This window comes from Lepisosteus platostomus, chromosome 9 (genome assembly GCF_059453375.1).
Source record: "Lepisosteus platostomus isolate fLepPlt1 chromosome 9, fLepPlt1.hap1, whole genome shotgun sequence".
NCBI classification, from domain to species: domain Eukaryota; kingdom Metazoa; phylum Chordata; class Actinopteri; order Semionotiformes; family Lepisosteidae; genus Lepisosteus; species Lepisosteus platostomus.
Window position 1 is genome coordinate 34,223,471 of NC_142619.1, and position 21,944 is coordinate 34,245,414.

The 21,944-nt window shown below is 36.5% G+C and overlaps 1 protein-coding gene across 1 annotated transcript in view; it reads left to right on the forward strand.

Annotated features, from left to right (window-relative positions):
- The first annotated feature begins 6,992 nt into the window (after nt 1–6,992).
- The window catches only part of LOC148654888 (protein kinase C-binding protein NELL2-like), a 127,089-nt gene continuing 112,137 nt past the window's right edge, over nt 6,993–21,944 (forward strand). Inside the window, exons 1-2 of the mRNA XM_088644789.1 lie at nt 6,993–7,446; nt 7,792–7,920. Of these exons, the coding sequence (XP_088500915.1) occupies nt 7,392–7,446; nt 7,792–7,920 (184 nt within the window). The 5' untranslated portion in view covers nt 6,993–7,391. The remainder of the gene's footprint in view (nt 7,447–7,791; nt 7,921–21,944) is intronic.

A 21,944-nucleotide genomic window follows, 5' to 3' on the forward strand; every position in this document is an offset into this window, starting at 1 on the left:
TCTTTGGCCATGAATGCAGATTTTGTGTAGACAACCTCGATACATGTTGGCAAGTGTGCCACAGTTGTATAGAATGATCTGTTAATTGCTATGTACCACATTCCAATTGATGGGGAGGTCCAGGTGTGGTGATTAGTATAGAATTACCTATAAAACTCCATTTGTGATGATTGATGTCATTCTGACTCCATGGCACCATGGAGAACTAGGCCTCATCTGCTGCTTTTGATGCAAAAACATTTTAGCAAGACAGCACAGCACGTGTCTTCATACGGCTCAGGTAACAGCATTTTTGCAATAACTTAATGCAGTTACTGTATGCAGTGAATGCTCTTCTAGTCAGCCTGACTCTCACTGGACATTTGTTGGTTGAGCTGGGATGATATTTGGCATGTAGGGCTCACAGACACATGATTGTCTAGGATCTCAAGGAACAGGTTAGACTCCAACAAGACAGTCTTGAGTATAGCATTTCTGAGATGCTTGATTATATGATAACTAATTAAATTAAAAGTAGAATTTGAATCAAGTCATTTTATGTCAACATTGGGCAATGCTCTAGTTAGATCCCAATTGGAATATAGTGTATAATTATAATAATTAATAATAATTGCTTACACTTATATAGCGCTTTTCTGGACACTCCACTCAAAGCACTTTACAGGTAATGGGGACTCCCCTCCACAACCAGCAATGTGCAGCATCCACCTGGATGATGCGACGGCAGCCATAGTGCGCCAGAACACTCACCACACATCAGCTATCAGTGGGGAGGAGAGCAGAGTAATGTAGTCAATTCATAGAGGGGAATTATTAGGAGGCCATGATTGGTAAGGGCCAATGGGAAATTTGGCCAGGACGCCGGGGTTACACCCCTACTCTTTTCGAGAAACGCCCTGGGATTTTTAATGACCACAGAGAGTCAGGACCTCGGTTTTACGTCTCATCCGAAGGACGGGTATAGTGTATAGTGTCATTTCAGACAAAAAGCAACCAATTGCATTCCTAGACTTAAATGAATGTCCTATTCTATCAGGTTAAAAGAAACAGGTTATGGTTATGGTTATCAGGTTATGTACGTCTAATCTTCTTGAGCCACAGACTTGCAGAATATGTGAGGATTTTAAAATGTTAATGTGAAAGCTGTTATTGGCTCCAAACAAATGATGAAGTAGTTCAACCAAATGAAAACAGGAAGACATTTGAGCCTTCTATAATTGCTATGTGTTTTTTAAAATGTTTTGTAGTTTAAAAAACTCTTACTGTATGTTGGTCTTGGTTTTAGTTTATGAAAAGCCAGCTTGTCCAGTACATGCATATGCATACTGCTAGCTACACATCTACATGCACATCATCTGTCTGCAATGTTCACTAATCGTGTGCCTATATCTGTTTAGGAACTGATTACAGATTAATTATTGAACTACAATTTAAATTAGCAGTTCAAACATCAGTTACTTATGATTTACTGATGTGGTCTTTAAGCCATCAATTGAATCAAATAATTGAAATAATTGGATATAGTCCAGAATCAGATATACTAGTTATTAATCATAGTGAATATTCAATTCTGTGGGAATTTCCCAAATGCTTACAAAGTTAAAAGTTTTAACAATAATATAAAAATACAGGGGTTGCTTGAGCACACATAGAACCCATAAAGCTGACATCTATGAATAATAGCATCATTAACAATTAAAAGTATGATCCAATCTATTGTCTGTAAGCACCAAGCACAAGTGAATTGACAAAGAATTCTTCTGGCTCATTTTCATTCACTATATGCACTTTTTCTGGTCCTCTTTCATTTTGCCACATTTTCCTAGACTTTTATTTTTCTCACATTTGCTGCAGGATGTGCCCAAATCAGGACAAGGTTTAGGGTTTTGACTACTTCTGCATCTGCCCCAAATTCTACAGTTACGCTCTCCTGTTCTTTTATTTTTTCCCAGCTTCTCACAGAATGCATTTTGGCCTTGTTTTTTTATGTAGCACTCGAGCCTGCATTATGGTAGTTTCTGGCTCATGTGTGGTGGTCTGTCTAAAGTTAAAAATATCTTTCTCAAGCCATTTCCTGGAATTCTGCTTATTACATAACTGTTATCCAACAAATCTTTCAAATAACCAAACTCACAAACAATTCCATTAAATGAATCTTTTTCCTTTTTAAGTTCTCTTGTAATGAACTTACGTTTATTTTACAAATATTCAAAATATTATTCAAACTTCTGCACATAATTTCCAGAACCATATGTTTGCAATTACTGAACTGAAAAGATAAGTAAATATCCACCACTTCCTGCTAAATCACATGGAGAAGTATTGAGGCCTTTGTCTTACAATGTGCATTTTCTGTACTGCTGGCAGTCAAGCAGCAACATTTTGCTTAAATCTTTTTCAGTTCTTTACTATATTATGAGACATCTGCATTCCCACTGTGGAAGTTTGGTTTAATATATCCATTTCAGTAAAAAGGCATTTTCCAAATCATAAAGTCTGTCTCAATTTCTAGAGATTCTTACTGTCTGATCTGTGTCATATCTATCACTTGTTAAATACAATTCTCCATTTCTGACACTTTTTCTCCACACGTATCTCTATTATTCAACACTTCCTTCTGCAAAATTATCCATGGATTGTCTAATCCAAGTGCATAATACACTTACTGTATGGTATTACTCTAAGTATACTGACTGTACTTGATATTATGCACTGACACCACAGTGTAACTATATTTTGCACTCCCAAACACCATAAAGAATAAGAAGTATTATTATTACTTTTTTGCCATTTTTGTGTATTTTGCTCTAATTTTAAAATCTCACAAGCTATGAGTAAAATGTATCCTAAACGACTTTCTGAATTCTTTCTGCGACAACTTTTATATTACTTGGAATGACTTTGAAGTCTTCTGTTATAAAATGAATGTGAATCCATTGACACAGATTGCTTGAATTGCATATGTAGCTGTGTTACTCCAGCATGCTTTAGAATATCAAGATACTCTACTCTTTTATAATTAGCTGAATCTGATATGCACAGATAATTTTTTTTTTGTCTCATGGGGACTAGTTAGCTCAATCTGAAGGGATAAGGGAGGAGTTGCAAAATGTTTCTCAAGTCAGTACTCAAACACTAATTGACTTCATGTCTTGGGTGAAGGCTAAATGCTAGTGGTGTATTAACAGTCATCTATACATTTTTATGATTAGAGGATGAGGTTCTGTTATTCTATTACATAGACAAAATTAATTATTTTAATTATTTAACAAATTATTGTATTTTTGAATGTATTGTATTAATGACATGAAGCTACGCAGGGTTGAGCCTGGTCAGTACTGGATGTGAAACCTCCTGGGAAGCTATGGTTGCTGCTAGAAGTGGTGTTAGTGGGACCAGCAGGGAGTGCCCACCCTGTGGTCTATGTGGGTCCTAATGCCCCGGTATAGTGGTGGGGATACTATACTCTGTAGTAGGCGCCGTCTTTCGGATGAAACGTTAAACCAAGTTCCTAACTCTTGGTGGTCATTAAAGATCCCCGGGCATTTCTTGTTAAGAGTGTAGCAGCAATGCTTTTAATAAGACAGAATTAAGTGTTGCTGTGTTTTTCTAAATGAGGCCCCTTCTCCCTTTCTCATCTCTGTGGTGCAACCACAGAGAAGTTTTTATGCAGTTCAGATTTAGGGTGTTTTCTCGCAGATAAGGAGCAGCTCCCAAATAGGGATGTGCCCAGCAATGTTTGACCCCAAGCGTCTAGGGGTAAAGGGGTGTAACATGAGAGTTTCTGGATGCAGGTGCGTTCTGGTGAGAGACTTAGGAAGCGTGATAAGCATTGGTGCAAAAGTGATTATTTTAAGGTGAATAAGTGACTGGTACGTAATATGACACAATAACACACAGAGTGCTGCCAAAGAAAAGAAAATAACAAACAAAATGGAGCTGGCTAAGAAAGTGAGGGAAAGCTGACCTAGCTACAAATGAAAACCCGAAACACACGGTCTTCAGCATCTTCAAACACCCTAGCTAACCTTCACTGACTACCCAAAACCACACAAGACAAATGGCACTCACCCATACTAAACCAGTGTGACTTATACAAAAATCAACTACAGTACGTGTGTGGAATGTACCCAACAACCTAAACTAACTATACACAAAAGTTCACACAATTACACAAGTGAGCTTCGAATACAACCGAGAGTAGACAAGTAACAGGGTACAAAACAACACAGAGGTTGATACAATACGTTTGGACAAGGTAATGGCTAAATAAAGGATAACACAAGCAAACAAAAGTACAAAGAGATGAACACAAATCAACAAAACAACAAAGCCGAAGCTATACGAAAACTCACATGAACAAAGCAAACCAAAAACCAAAAACGAAGCCAAACCTAAGCTGAGCCGAGCGGGAACAAAGTCAAACGAATAGCCCCTTCCTTACTAAACAAGCTACACTCTGATTGGCTGAGAAGCTGATTGATGATGACATCACACGGAAACAGTGATGTAATGATGGACCAGTGGGGGAGGGAGAACTATCAAGGTCAGGAAGTGTGGAACATAGCAACAAAACACACATGGACCACACACTGGGAAGTAACAATGATCAATGGTCATTCCTGGTGCCTATCTGTCGGTGAGATTCTTGAGAACATCTGGATTGTGATCCTAGATGTCAGAGGTCATTGTTACTCATCTCTCACCTTGATCAACCAATCAGGAACCTGTAGGGCGTGGTAACCCCATGTGGGTCTGAAATGCCCGCTAAGCTTTCGACCAATCACCACCTATCTTGGTCCTGGTTTAAAAGACACTGCATAACTCAGAAACTTTGCTTCTTCGGCCACTTTTCACACCCTCAGAGACAATCACATGATGGCCAGTGTTGTCTGTATAGGGACTGGAACCTTGTTTCAGCAAAGTGTGGGCCTGGGATGCCCCACTTAAATTGCTAGCCAATGCCAACGTGGACGTTTCGCTTGATCACCGGAGTATACGTTTGGACTCTTATTGACAACCTGAATAAGTTTTTATTCATCAACAGCGCTACACCAGAAGCAAACCGAGTTTCTTCCCCCTAAAGAGTGACTTGCTTGGACTCGCAGTCACCCTCTGTGGATAGAGACTTTCTACTAGTCAGCTGGACTACTAGTAGGTCCCTGAGAGAGACACTGTCGGCATGTCGCCACAGCAGAAATCTCTCCTCCTAATTCGTCCAACTCTGAGCTACTGTACACAGCGACTGGTTGGAAAGGAGCCAGAGGATGCCGGGACAATGCCTAATGAACGCCACTGCGATTGGATGAAGCTGCTAGCTGGTCTTGGTGCCCGTGCTGGGAAATACGAATCGATATCTGGATAAGTAAACTCAATGACCTACATTGCATCTCGTGAATTCAATTCTCATCTCAACACAAGCTGATATCAATTCAATTCATATAAGTATGGTATTTACTTTTGAGTAGCTAATGTAGACCGACTAACGATAGTATAGCCGAACGGTATACTGAAGTATATTCTTTGTATCTCTGTGTTTTGCATCTCTTCGTGATTATATACCTTGCACTTTGATAACCCTCACAGTAAGATCTGACACCTTTATCCAGGCAGAGTGTTATATGTTTTATGCACAATTTATGTATTAATAAATGTATCTCGTTTATTGAATCCGTGTGTGTGCGTGGCTGATCGATTTGATTTTCTAAAAGCCATAACGAACCACCTCGTGATTGCTGCTACAATTAATAAATTGTCCCAGTAAATTCACAAAACCCCTACAATAGTAGGGAGTTATCCCAGTGTCTGGGCCAAATTTCCCCCCTTGGCCTTTACCATGGCCTCCAAATTGTCCCCATGTATGATTGGTTTGCCCTTGCCCTGTGATAGACTGGAGCCCCCTCCAGGGTGTACCCTGTCTTGTGCTTGTTGCTTGTCAGGTAGGCTCCGGCTTCCCATGACACTGTATGGTATAAAGCAGTTTGACAAATGACATGACATTATAATGACATATTCCTCATTTTATTGAATTCAGAAAATACATGTCAATGTTATTAATATTTTAAATATGTATATTAATATTGTAAAATTGTAAAATTTGATTTTATCAGTGTTTTATTGCAGCAGTTTATACATGCTTAATTTATTGGCAAATTTCCAAGTGTAATTAATTATTGTTAGGATTTTGTAGCACTTATCCACAAAGCGCTTTAGAGAGTAGGACCTTCTTTATTCACAACTGATGTGTAGAACCTGCTTGGGTGATGCACAACAGCCCTTACGTGTCAAAACCCATACAACATGGCAGATTAATTGGAAAAGTGAGAAAGTGCTTCACCAGTTGAATGAAGGGGAAACTTTAGGTAGACCAGATTGTGCTAGCCTAGAGTGAAACTTTGAAAACAGGCTTAACACCCATACTTTTATGAACAGTGCCATTGGATGTCTAATAATCACGTTATCAGGTTAACTTCTCAGCAGTGTAACCAGTGATGTTACTATTGGTTTTTGGAATAATCTGGTCCAGTGGGAAGAGTGACTAAGTACTGGCCCATTAACAGCACCTACAGCAGTAGTCTGGTTTTCCATACAGGTTTTCCTTTCCTAGTATGGACCAATCCCAGTCTTAATTATTTTCTGAGATCTGATTTGATCAGGGTATGAGGCTGTAATACAGCCGTCACGCTGTTCACAGGAGACATTTTAAATTAAATATATGCCCATACCAGAAATAATTGGGGGAAAAAAGACCAAAAGTAGACAACAATAAAACGTTAATAGACCTTTTATCACACAAACAAGTTCTCTGTAGCTTTATTGGAATATTCGGTTATGTTTATCATTTTGTATCTATCTATTCAAGTGTGGAATATGAAGAGATTTAGATTATATAAGATTTTGACAACTTTACAGACCTCTGAACACCGTAGCCCTCTGCGTGAATCGTTAAACTGTCCAAACAAAATGATAGACGTCTAGTGTGCGACTATTTTGAGGAGTGCGCTGCAGAAGCCCACAAGGGGGCTGGGATTGTTTCTTCTCTCTCCTCCTCACTCTGTTTCTGTCTGTCTCGGAGGCAGCACGGTGTCTCTGTGTGCCTGCTGACTGCAGATTTTCTGCAACTCTCCTGTGGCTGCTTGTACTTATTTTACCGATGATATTTTTATGGCCACGGAACCGTGCATCTTTTGCATACTCTGATTGTTACTCTAAAGGAATAATTTTCTCCCATTCTTTTTAATTGTTTAGAAATCCGTTTATGATGTTTGCTATATTTGGGGATATGTAAACCTGTGCATTTGTGAATCACCTCCTCGCTTATGATTCTTACTACAGAGCAATCAGTATTTTGAAAGAAGTGAACAGTAGAACATGGACTAATTTTTGTCTTCATGATGGAACTATTAAAACTTACTTTTGTGCTGTCTGTTTTTTGCATCTTTTCAGGTAAGTGTACTATGATTTTTATCTCTTAAAAACATTTGAGATATTTTAAGATTGGTTTGTCATAGGTGAACTTATGATATTCATAACCGTACTGCTGCATTATTACAAGCGAACCTAAAATTCGACTTTAAAATACGACTTAAAATACGACTTAGTGATAAAACATACGTATTTTAAAATATGTCTTATAAACTTGGTTTATGCTTTTGTGATGTATAGTGAATGGTGGTGCTATTATTTCCAGTTTATTACTGTAAATACAAATACTGTATCTCAACCTATGTTTAATGATAGGAGAAATCCGCGTAACGTTTGATTCTGAAACTGTGTTTTTGCGTTTTCAAGTTTTAGGGTTCGGAGTGGACCCTGATTTGCAGATTAACATTTTCAAGGAATTGCAGACTGGGGAGTCGCTTACTGGAGTTTCGCAGGTCCAGGGTTTCCACAATGAAAGCAGAGCGTTTCTCTTTCAAGGTACGCGCTGCTGTGGGGAAATGACAACTGCATTTTGTTAAACCGTTAAAAAAGATTTATTTCCGATTCCAAACTACGTGATGTGAAATTATTCACTAGTAGTACTTATTTTATTTAACCACAGTTAATTTTATCTTACATTTAATATATATTGTTAAATATGTTAAAATTACTAATGCATTTCAGTAAATGTTAGATGTAGGTCACACTCAGCACAGAAAGCTACAAGGTCAAAAGCATTTAAAGGTATTTTAATAAAGCTTTAGCTTTGTGTTCTTTGTAGTCCTAATCATTTCATTAGAGTCAGCGCTATGCTACTGCGTTGTGTTTAAGTTATTGCAGTATACTGTAAGTAACTGTAAAACCATGGGAACCAATAGATAGGAAGTTGAATGAATTTTACCCATATATCCCAGAAGGCAAATCTTTCTGGGCAGCCTTTACAGAGCTGTGGATTGATGTAATGTGAGGCAAAACCCTGAAGCCTAAGGAGATTTGTTTTGAATCTGTCTGTCAATAATAAGCTGAGAGCAATTAAACCTAATGCAACAGAAAATGATCTGATAAAATTGGAATGCTCGTTGCTCTGCCAATCTTGCCAAATAGAGACAGGTGGCACCACTGTATTTTAAAATGGTGATTTTATCTTGGCTCTCAGAGATAGGTCTGTAATTCCTGACTGAAAATTATTGGGTTTCATCAGCCTGCTTTTACTAGACTCATACTTTTATCTTGTTTTCATTACATTGACAGTGAAAAATGGCTACATGAAATCTTACTGTTCACTTTTTGTGGTGTGGTGAAGGATTTCGGAGCACATACTGTACACTTTACTTAGTGGGAACCAGATTTTAACACAGCTTCTTTTATGTAATGTGTGAGGGAATTACCCATAATAAGTGGAGAGGAAATCGGAGTGGTAAGAATATTATTAATCTCTTATTAACTGCTGCACTGCATGTAAACATGATACAGTATAGTACAGATATATAGTACATAGCTTCCTTTTTCTTCTGCTAAGAATTACACTGGTGTTGCTATTTATTCCTCGGGCATTCAGGAGTATTCTGTAAGCCTAAGGTATTACTTACCTTTTTTACAGTATATCCTGGGAGATTGCCAGTAAAGTGGCAATCTGCCTGTTACTGATGGTCCCAGATGATTATTACTCCAAATCAATTAACAGTCAGTTTTAGAGCCTTTGCTTTCTTTTATAGATACCGCTTTCTTTGCTGCCAGGCAGACAGAAGGCATTTGACTCCAAACCGTATGCGTTCCAAATCAGCTTGAGCTCCTACAGCTTTTGCATGTAGGGAGTCTGTGCCCCATAGAAGGCTTTTATGCATCTGAAAGCACATAAAGCATGGTTAAAAATTAATCACAGACAGTTAGGTGGGGATTTTTATATATTTATTAGTGCTCTAAGTTCTGTTACTGGTCATCCACATTGTTGCCAGCAGAAGTGTTGGAATTAGTGTTGATTTTGGAGATTAAAAGCAAAAACCACTCTTAAAATGAATTACTAGGCTACAAAGAAATCGAGGCTGTACTTGCCTGCTGGAAAAAAAATAGTTATTTGGGAAAAGAACTGGAATGCCTGTTCAGCACTGAAACGGCTCACTATAATGTGAGGATTTGATTGCATTACTTTAAATGTCTGGTGAATGCTATAAGAAATATTTAAAGCTCACAGGACAGTTTGGCTGCTTGTGTTGTTTTATTGACTATATTGACATCATGCAGGCCTTTCAGTAAAATTCAGGGAGTACAGTATAAAAGCTTTGCAGTACTGGCATGGTTGTGCTTGACCTCTAATTTGATAATCTTGAAGAGGATCAGAGTTGCAGTTTTAGCCAAGCTCAAATCCCTAAATTTACAGGCTGTACTGTATGTATACTACATACAGTACATAAATTAATTCTCCATACATGAAGCTGGGCTTCCGGTTTACTGAAGTGACCTGAATGGAGTCTGAATGCACTGATGAGGCCAAATTACAAATTAAAGGCTAATAACTGGTCACGATAAAAGGAGTTATGGACATGATGATTACTAAATATGAAACTACATTCTGCTTCATTGTAACACAAATGCAATACTGTTCCAACTACACTTGAGGGAAGTCTGGCATAACCAGGTGCCATGATAGACAATAAGCAACTCTGTAAGAATATGATCTTAAAGCCACAAGTGCATCCTCTCATACCCAGGCTGCTATGACAATATAACTATATTGACTGTACTTGACTGATGAAAAAAGGTGTTGGTTTTGTTTTGCTGCCAAAAGCTTTCCATTTATGTTTCCCAGTAGGGCAAATATGGGTTCTGAGTTGTTGTGAAAGACTTCCTGATATCAGTGACCTGGAAAGAGAGCTTTGGTCATCTGTCAGTGGTATATCAGTTTCACTGACCTTGAAACTTGTGATATATTTTATTGTTATGCAGGGCATGTATCAGTGCTTCTGTACCTTGATATAGTCCTGAAATCTTTCATAATATACAGTAGCTACACAAACTCTATTGTCCTGAATTTCCTATGGGTGCATGATGTTGTAAGATCACATCAAATACATTTTGTTTTTGATTCAGTCTGCTACAGCAGTGGTTCCCAACCTTTATTGTCTTATGTACTCCCACAGCCCTTTCAATATGTCTCAAGTACCCCCTCATCCACACCAAACCAGACCAAACTCCTAAATTTGTTCGTTTAAACTGATATTAAACTGAATAGTATTAAACATTATTAATAATATTATTAAACTGAATATTATTATAATGATTCACTTTCAACCAAAAGACCAATTATTGATACTTTGGGTGAAAAAACAGAGTCAGACACAACAAGTAGATTAATCTTCCTTTAATAAGACACCTGAGCTTGTTTGTCTTTCAAATGTTTTGACAGTTCTGGGGACAGTGTGGCCATGGCTGTAATTAGGCTGTTCTCCATATTGAGTCTGTTCCTCTGCTTGGTTTTGATTTGGGTCAAAGCTGAGAAAGCCACTCCACACAAGTAGGTAGATCCAAAGGGTAAAAGTTAATTAAGTGGATATTTCCCCCTTAGGGTATTCCTTTTCCACAGGACACCAGAACTGTGTCAGTGTCTTGTCTGCATGTTTCATCTTAAGTCTACGGTGTAACGAACAGTTCTTTCCAGACCCTATGTGGACGACACAATCCAGAATAGTGAGGAAGGAATACACTAGGGAAAAGTCATGCAGGAACAGGGATGAAAACAGGGGGGCGTGTCCATACAGTGCTGGTGATCCAAGGAGGTGTGGCCGAGGCGAACAGTCCAGAATAAATCCAAAAGGGGGAATCCAAAAACGAAAGCAAAAGGTCCAAGGCTAGGAAATCCATCCAAACAGGAGATTAAAATCAGGTGTCTGGTCGGGACCGGCGGGGGGAACAAGGACAGGAGCAGGAAATTAAAAACATAACGAAGCCAGGCGCAACCAGGTCCCGGGCTCGCACGATGCAGGGATCAGATGCAGAGCGCCGGGTGAACTCTTTTTAGTAACTCACAAAAGCAATCAGCTGTGCCTCCCCGCTAATATCTGTTGATTCATCCTACTGCAACACAAACTGACCTGCTTGTTTCAGTTTATCCACAACTTGGCTAGTAATATTAAGGGACATGTCATCAATCCAACAGCAGACTGTATTATTTGATAATGGAACTGTTTTGATTGCATCAGCTGCTTTCTTATCAACCATCGTTTCTGCCAAAATTACGGCTGCGGGGAAAATTAGTTCCTCTGCAATGGGATGAGGCTTCCTTGACTTAGCCACAAGTAGCGACATGCAAAAGAAGCCTCCAGTGCTTTGGCTGACACGCTTGTGGCTTTCTTCAGTTTGCTTTGACTTGAATTCAGAAACTTTTCTTTGGAAAAATGTATCAGTCTTACCATCTCAGGTGCTGCTGTAGATGGGCTGGCTTCATGGAATGGTTCTTAAGACTTCACCGCAGAAACAAAACAGTGGCTTCGGTAGGGTCCGCAACCGTACATGTAAAACCATACAAAACATATTGGCTCAAATGAGCATCTTTCCCTTCTTAAGTTCAGCAATTTGTAGTATTGGAACAGTCACAGAATTGTAAAAAAAAAAAGTAACTAATGCTCAGTTGCTGAAAATATAACATCCTCCCCCTAAAAAATGGAACTATGTGAATGTCATCAGATACTCTAAGATTATAGTGAGTCACCAGAAGCTGGTTAGAGAGTTTGGAATCAAAGTGCTAGATATGCACATGGGGTAGGGTGACCTCAGAACGGAGTTATTTGTTACAGAAGGATGACTACATAGAAGAAAATAACCTGTAAATGCAGAATGTCTTAACACCTATGATTAGGATTTAGGAAATATGGACTGGATAATGGATAGTGCAACAGAATGTTATGGAATGCTTCACATATTTGTTATCAGTCTATATCATATTTATATTATATATTTATCATTTTTATTTTGGTATCTTAAAGAGTACTGATAAAATGCTTCAATCTCTAAAAAGTGCAGTACTTTAAGCAATGTCCCAAAATAACATTTTTTTTCTGAACTATACTGAAGCAAGTGCTGTGTCTTTAAAACAGATGTATAAAAAACAGAGTCCACATCCTATTATATTTTCTAAATTTGTTTTTGGAAATATTATCAAGCCATTTTGGGACTTATGCTTTATCTTCTGTGGCTCACCTTTTAAACTCTGACATTATTTTACAAATATTTAGTTCACATTTAAAAATACCGTGAAAGTTTTCAAAAAATCTTTACAGAATACCTTTATCATAAATAAATGATTTTGTGAATTTATTTTTTATTTCAGCTAAAATGCTGCAGTAATGTTTGTTCTTTTGCATGGATATATTTTTATAGGTGAGAAAGTATTAAAACAACTGTCATATTATCTTAATGATTATTTTGCTTTTAACCAGTCTCAGGCTTAAAATCACTGTATATATATTATTAGTTTATTGTGAACCCCTTAAATAACTGTAAAGAAACATATTTTCTAATGTTTAATAGTTAAATATAATACAGTATATAGTGAACCAATATACATTTTTGATAACTACAATAAATAATGTAGGATGACCATACAATAAACTTGAATAGCATGCAGTATAACTAAAAACTTAAAAAAAGGTGCATATGAACTTATGATCTGTAGTGGGTGGTGTAGGAGCAGATTGCTGGTTATAGCATTTTGTAGGTTGCAAGACAGAGAGATAGATCATTTTGGTCTTTAGGTGCAGTTTGAATAGGCAGTACTGTTGAGGTGCCAGAAGCTGGTCAGTGGTGCTGCAGGATCTTTGATAGATAGTAAGTTCCCCCCTCAGTGCAGCAAGGGAAAAGGATGAATGACTGGAGACAGGTGTAAGAAAGCGGAAGCTTCTGCCATGTGGCTAGTCTAAAATGAGCAGAGAGGCAAAGGGGGTATATAGAGAGACAAGACAGGCAGAAGATAGAAGGAAATAGAAAGATGAAGAGAAAAATAGGCAATGACAAGAATCCCTAATTAGATGGGCAGCTGGTGAGATATTCAAAGCACAGAAGCTGAATGGAAGAAGTGAGTCAGAGAAAAATCTAAACAGCAGAGTTTTGATTGAGCTGGAGAAGCCAAGTTGATGTAGGGGTGACAGCCAGGAGAAAATTACTCCTGTGTCAAGAGCTCACCGGATTAGATTTTAAAGAAAGATCAGATTCAGTTAATTTCATTTATGCAAGAAATGACAGTAATGTACCACGGGAGAGGGATACTGATAGTAATGAGAATAAATAACAGTAATACAATTTTATTCTTCAAATACCTCACACCACTGAACAGTAGTAAAATGTAATACACCTTCAAGTAGTAAAAAAAACAACAATAAACTGACCCAATAAACCCCATCGTAAAAAAGTTATACATTATAAGGTAGACATATTTTAGTTTAAGCTTTAAAAATGTTAATACAAATCTAATGATCAGCAGATAATAGATTAGTTGTAGGACTATTAGCATACATCTTTACTGAAGCTTGACCATTCAGTGCTTTATAAATAAACTGGGAAACCTGAAGTCCACTTTAAGTGTGATAAGGAGCCAATGCAATCTACATAGGACATAGCTATATGCTGATCTAGAGTAGTTTTAGTTAGTACACAAACTGCAGAATTCTGGACATACTGAAGCCTGTTTAGTACCTTAATATATACCCCAATAAGTAAGGTATTACTGTATATTGTGATTTACCCGTGGGCATGTCATACCAGAGTCTTAGAAAATAGGTGTCTTGTCCAACAAATATACCAAAAACACAGCTGTAAGCCAAGTGCTGTTTATTTGGGGTGTAGGGAACACAACACACCAAAACCAATGCCCATAAAACAAAAACCTAAGCTCTTCTTTGTGCTCCTGCCTAAACTTATTGCAGATCCCTTTTCCAAAAACAGTCTCTCAGACTCTTCTCTACTTCCAACACTAGAGTCTCTCTCTCTCCAAGACTCATCACACAACCTTTAAGACTCACAAGTTCCTTGGGCAGTCCTTTTACTCTGGTCAGTGGTGCACACAAGGGTTTAGCCTTCAGATCAAGCAGGAGACATCCACTCCCCTAGACTGACTCTGGAAGCTTCCACTTTCTGTTTTTTTAAAGAGTCACCTGACCAATTGGGTTTCTGCAACTGGTCAGGAATCTGTGGAACGTAATCGCTACCAGGGCTGTCCACTTCACAATATGTATAAGCATGGTTATTTAAAGGAATGTATTAATAATTCATCATCAAACACAATGAGATCCTTAACCAAGCTGTATTACTCAGCAAACCTTGTAATGTTCCTGTGATAGCTTAAAATGAAAACGGGTTAAAAAATGGCAAGTTTTCTAACTTCTGTGAAAAGATTAATTTTACCATTATCAAAAGCAATATTAAAGTAACTGAGTTTATGAAGTTGGTGTTAGGAGCCTGTTAGTCTTGTTACAGGCCAGCTTAAGAAAATTATGTTGCATTCACATCATTACATCAGACAGAGACCTATAAAGATCAGACACTGCAGTAAAAGTGCATAATTTGGTATGCACGTACATCTTAGTGTTATCGAATTTAAAAGGAGGAGAGAATTGAGGGTAACACTAGGATTCTTAGAAGACAGAAGGATGGGCTAATGAATTCAAGGAGGGAGTGATGATTTAGAAATGGAGAGAAGGAAATCATACTATAGTTAGTCCAACCAGTAAGTTGGGTTTGAAATAGTACAAATGCATCTAGCAGTGAATAATCTTTCCTGGGAAGACACTGTTCAGTATATTTGTAAGCAGAAGAATAACAGAGCAGTGTCTGTAGAGAAACAAAAGTTGGGGACCAAATATCGATCCTTGGTGAATATGTGTAGAGAGACTGCAGGTGATGTAAACACACCGTAATGTCTGGATTGAACAGTTTGAAAAAGATGAAGAAGAACACAAAGTTGTTGAGATGCTGTCTATCTGGAGTTACAGTAATGAGATGAGCAGCACGCAGGCTGTCTACTCCAGTAGAGTTTATTAGATGCTGTCTACATTTAAAACACACAAAGGAGTAATCCAATAACAAATGTTTTACATTTCTATCTAATTATAAAATATGCAAATGTATATGCAACAACTTTTTCATAACTTAGACAGAATTTAAAGAATTATTTGGGCTTACCCTCATCCAACCAATTATTAAAAGCATTGCCACTACACTCTTAACGAGAAATGCACAGGGATTTTTAATGACCACAGAGAGTCAGGACCTTGGTTTTACATCTCATCCGAAGGACAGCGCCTGTTTTCAGCATAGTGTCCCCGTCACTATACTGGGGCATTAGGACCCATATGGACTGCAGGGTAAGCACCCCCTGCTGGTCCCACTAACCCAGGAAGTCTCCCATCCAGGTACTGACCAGGCTCACACCTACTTAGCTTCCATGGGTTGCCAGTTGTGAGTTGCGGGGTGATATGACTGCTGGCACAGCACATTTGGCACATTTCAGTAACTATGGTATTATAAATGTAGATTTTTTTAAAGACATTGGATCTAGTCAGAAGCCTTTACATGTAAAGTATTGGTGTTTACTTTTGCCTTACTGATTTTCACTGTACAAACAGTTTTCATGGAACAAATCGAGTAATGCTTGTAATGATAAAAAAGTAGTCTACCTCATTTTAACTACATATATACATATACAGTAGTATAAGACAACTGTTTTATACCCTTTTTGAAAAAATATTTGGTAGTGATTATTAGTGTGACAGATAATAACAATGTATTTTTAATGGTTCTGAACATGTTGATTCACTTGTATTTATTTTTATTATGTTTGTGTCTTAATAGGCTAATTGATGTATATTTACAACTTGATGGATGAATTCACTAATTGGTTTTTTGATTGGAAATAAGGCTTACTTTCATAAAGTATGCTTTCAAGGAATGAACGTTAGGTTATATAAGATCTCTAACCAAATTAATGTGTTCTGATGTTCTTTTTTACACTTAAACATTGTTAGCTTCTAATAAATTTCTAAATAAAAGTGTAGTGATCTGTGTTGAGGAAAATTACATTTAAAAACATTCCATTAAGGTTGAAAGTTATCTGTGCAAGTGATTACTTTTTTAAATTTACTAGAAGGTTCAGGAAAATAATTTTAAAACTAATCAGTTAAAGTGATCTATGTAGAATGTGTACAGTTACTATGTAAGGTAATCCATTACCTTTTAAAATCAATTAAGATTAATACATTTAAAAAAGTAAATTAATTTAAACAATTTCCCACATTTTGTTCATATAAAAGTAATCCCTTATACAAGTAATGTGAAACTGTAATGGATTATTGTTTAAAAGAACTTTACCCAAAAATAGTAGTGATCTCTTTTTGAATACCATAATAATTGCAATGTTAAAGGAAAGTGAGCAAATTTGCATGGATACAAAACTGAAGAGTAGTAAAGAGAACTCTACACTCACACCTAAGAATATTCAAAAGCTACAATCAGCACACCTTCTATGGAGCTAAACTAGGACATGTACAGTAAATAGAGGAAGAGGAGTAAATGGGTGTCAGTTGACAGGGATCATGGACATCAGAGGAAGAGTAAAAGAAAGTCAGATGGAAATGAACAACACAACAAGACCAAAAGACAAAAAGCACAAAGGAGAGGACTCCTCTTCCAGTTCCAAGCAGATTCTGCAAATATATACAAGTGGGGAAAAAATGCTAGAAGGGGTCAAGCAGGGAGTACTCAGTAATGAAGGTGGACCATTCACTCAGGAGCTTTGGAGATGTAATAGTATGATGTTGTTTTACCGTTGTAAAGTTAAAACAGGCTTAAAGTAAAAAAGAGAAGTGCATCTACATTTTTATTTTGTTCTTTGCCACAAAAAAATTCTACTCTTGTTTGGGCAGACCTGTGGATTTTAATATGCAAGAAGTTTCACAAATCTTTTTTTTGTACAGTATGATTTCATTTAAGGAACAGTATCATTTAATTTGACGTAAGTAATTTGAAAAATTTCATAGAGGAGGAAGAGAGCAGGAGCCATTGTCTCTATATAACAATACAGTATATCATGTGCACAGAGTGTGTGGCAGATCTGGGGCAGGGTGCAGTAATGGATCTTTAAAATAGATGGTTCTAGGTAAAACACACACAAAATGTAGTCTTAAGATACAAGAAAACAGTGCTATTTAATACATTGCATGGAAAATAATCAAAAACCAAAAAACTCTCTTCAAGGTCTAACTACCTTTCTTCTGCATCCCTCTCTCAATGTTGCCAGGCAGTTAAGCTGCTTACAAGCTCTAAAACTAGGGTTTCTTCCAACATTTTTATAAAAAATGATCACTCTTCCAAAAACTCTTTCTCCATGACTCTTAGTCTCTCTATCTTTCAAAATTCCATCTCAAACCTTAGTCTCTCTTGGAGACTCTTTAAAAATAATCACTTCTTGAGCATGCCCTTCAGTTGCTTCCTTTTCCTTCTGATGTAGCAAATTTAATAGTTTTCATCCTGAACAGTCCAGGTGGATGGCCAACTTGAAAGTCTCAACTTTCTGATTTAAAGGATCAACCTGCCAATTGTCTTCCTCCAGCTGGTCAGGAGGGCCCATCTTGTCTCCACCTGCCGTTCTCTTATGAGTAATATAAAAAAGCTGTATATTAGTATGAAAATAGGAGCAGAATAAGAAGACTCACAAGGAGCCTGAACTAGAAGTTGTAAAGGTATAGCAAACAATAAAGTTGGAAATGGTCATTCGTGGTCTTAGAAATGAAAACTGTCGAGAAACATTTTGTTGAACACAACATTGTCAAAAAATTAGTATATGCTATTTTAATCAAATTAATGATTAAAATATCCCATGTCTAAATTAACCAGAAGGAGCCTAGATATTCCCAATTCAAGCTGATGATATATCATCAACATCTAATGAAAGAATTGCAGCTCTGGTGAAAGAGTTTAGCCTACAATAGGTCCAGAGCAAAATAGAAATGAGAATAATGTATAAAAGTTAAAACACAATGTTAGAGAAGAATTTATCCCGAATAAAGGATGCTAAGTCTTTACCCTTGCTGTTTAAGAGAATACCATAAGAATAAGAATAAGAAGTTAAATTTTCAGTTTAAGAATTTAAAGGGTTCCTATATAGCAGAATATACACAGTCTTGCATACACAGTTGATCCCAAACTAATAATCGGATAATTACTTTTAACTATGAAGTAGTCAAATAAAAAAACAAAACAAAAAGCAACTATAGCCATCAACAGAAACAGTTTAAACTCTACTTATTAAATTAAATTAACTACTTGAATGGTGATTTGGAATAAAGCACTGTAAACGTTTTTCATTGGTTTTAATGTACAGCATCTTTTTCAAACTAAAATAGTTTCAAACTAAAATCACTGAAGCTACTCATTTGTGTTGTAGGGTCAATACAGCAATGTACATGCTGTTGCCAGAGGTTGGGATTTAAAGCCATTAGGTAACCAGAAGTACCCTAAGAAAAGAAATAGAGCTATTCCCACTGTGGATATGGCTGTTTAAAAGGCTGTTCTCTTGTAACTGCAAGAGTTATCCTGTGATGGAGCTTCTGTAAGCACCTACTGTGAACCCAGGGAGTCAGTGAGGAGCACAATGGGGAATCACTATGGTTTTCAGCTTTATGGATGAATAATTGTGAAGTGGTTATTAATACCAAAATCCTGCAATGTGACATGCAGATTTTCTGTGCAAACTGTTATTTTTCAGATTCGTTCCTTAATACTTCATATTTAATGAGTAATGCTATGTGAAAATGATAAACCTAAACAAAAAAATTGAAGTTTAATTAAAAATCTACTGTGTATAACTTGCCATAGCAGACATAAATTGCTGCACAGTATGTTGGAAGTATAGGTAACAAAATTAATGTAATTCTCTCCTAATGAAAGAATATTGTAAGTATATTTTACATTATGTTTTAAGTTTACTTTATTAAATCTTCTATTTTAGACCCTTAATAAACATGCCTTTTTATATGCCATCTCACTGTGACATGAATGATAATGGTAAAATTTTTTGTACAGCTGTAATCACTTGAGGCAGGTGGCCTTTCTTTCCAGACAATTTAACATAGGAAACATATATCAGAGTCGTCATTATGTACAGGGGGTTCTTCCTTTCAGACACTTTTGAATAACAGTTCAAATGACTGCTTGGGTATTGATTTGGCTGTTGTTGAGCTGATGCTTTCGGCAGTGACGAGAAACATCGTCACCTAATTGCCTAGTAGCTGAGAAAATTGAAGAGCTCACACAGAATAATTATGAGATAAATACAAATAAATGCTCTATCATTGGATCAGAAATTTAGTTTTTTTTTAACATTTTTGTGTTTGATGTAGTCATTTCTGCGGATATCCATGCTGTCTATAATACAGGGGCAGGTTCAGTAAACTGCTAAAAATGTGTTCTGTCTTGGAAATCCTTCAATTCCTTGCAGCCTGGTGTGAGATTGTGCAGCAGACTGTTGGTGCAGAACACTGTTGAGATAAAAGGATTCCACCAGCTGGAGTGCACAGCAGTCCTCTGAACAAGCAGCTCCTGCTTCAGGACAGATTGATAGGTCTGGCTGTGCTTCTCTGGCTCTGTGCTGCATTTCTTTAAGATGAAGAGATCAGAGGACCCAGTTATGTGTCTGTTTTCCCGTCATTCTTGGACAGCCAAATCTGGGTGCTGGGTGAGATATCTAAGTACTGTACATATAAAATAAAATAATTGGATATGAAGAAGGAAACACAAAACAACTCTCTTACTGCCCAGTGTTGTCAATGAGTTTATTCTTTTTTTTACTGTATTATTCTTCTTGTACCGAGGTACATACTAAACCAAAATAAAACTAAAATACATTTTATTTTACATCTGACCAAAGTAAGAAGGAAAATCCTATACTGTATTTTTCACTGCAAATGTATTCCTACATTGTACAGACAAAATCATAAGATTTAAACAAAATAAATCTGGCAGCTGGCATTTCCAGTACTTCATCAGTTTTGTTACATACACAAAATGTCAGTACTTTTAATTTCTAATACTGAAGTATTAGCAAATAGCTTGTACTTGATTTATATTTTTGTAGGCAGTATATAATGAAAGTACAGTATACAGTATGTGAATTAATTGAACTCTTTTCTAAATTAACTGTAGGTTACTTGGAAGGTTAAAACAATCACATGCAGTTAATAGCTATGCAATTAAAACTAATGATGATATGGTTTTACAGTTTTTACAATTCTTTAGGTTTATTTAACAGTCCTCAGTTATGTTTATGATGTAATGTCACATATTTCATGATTTTATTTTTGTTTTTGAATTGAAAATAAGGTAAATGTATTCATTATCCTGAGAAAAAAATCATTGAGAAGTCTATGATAGCCTTATTATGAACTGGCAGGGAGTCAGAGATTCTGTTATGGAAATGTTCAAAGCACAGTCCTGCTGACACAATTACCCTACAGGAAAAGAGATTCCTTTGTTCTGTTTTGTTCAAATTAGAAAAAAAAATGTTTTGAATATTCTTAATATCTGGGTGAAAATTACTTCTTCTGAACTCTACAGGAAAAAGCTGAACTCATGTCTTAAGTCCAAGTCATTCTGCTTAATATTTCACTTAGTGATAAATTGTTTCTGAACTAAGGTTACTTTTTTACACTTTTGTTAATAATGGCTTAAGCACTATTTAAAGTAGTATTTAAGTTATGCTTTATATTATTGCCGTTATGGTTTTCAGTGAAGAATGAAAATGTTCTTTAATTTTTAATAAACTTCTTTAATTATCTTCTTTTCATCCTTCAAAACTGCAGCACTGGTACAGTAATGGTGTATACTCAGTACAGATTGGATTTTGAGAAAGTAATCTATTCAAGACTAGCATCGGAATATTTTCACAGAAATGTTTAAATACAGATCTTGACGATGGCTTTGAATAAATAATTTTGAAACATTAAAAGGTTTATGTTAATTCACTTATATTAACTGATTTAATTATCCATGTGATTATCCATGTCAGTGTTGCAAGACAAATACAAAATATTGGGTATACATTTGACATTATTTCATTTATAATTTACAATATTATACTAAACTATTTAATATGGGACTGTGGAGTGAGCTAAACTTCATCTTGCTGGAATGATGGTTTTGTATATTTAGTGTAATGATTTGGTTTGTGGGAGTGTAAATCATTTAATGATCAAAAATGCCAATTCTTATTATAAGACAGATAGGGTTGCACTGTATTCCTAATTTTTCTTATTTCTTATATATAAAACTTAAAAATGAAAGTTTTGGTGAATTACTAGGTGCTAAACATTCTCCACACTTCTTTCTTGAAAGCAGATTTTTATATATAATATAGAAAATACAGTAGGTTACATGTACTATGTCAAATTTCTGTTCTGACCAACTGGGATTAAAATGTTTATACCAATGAAATATGTTGTTACTGCTTGAACGCAAAACTGTGTCATGTTGTCCTGCACACA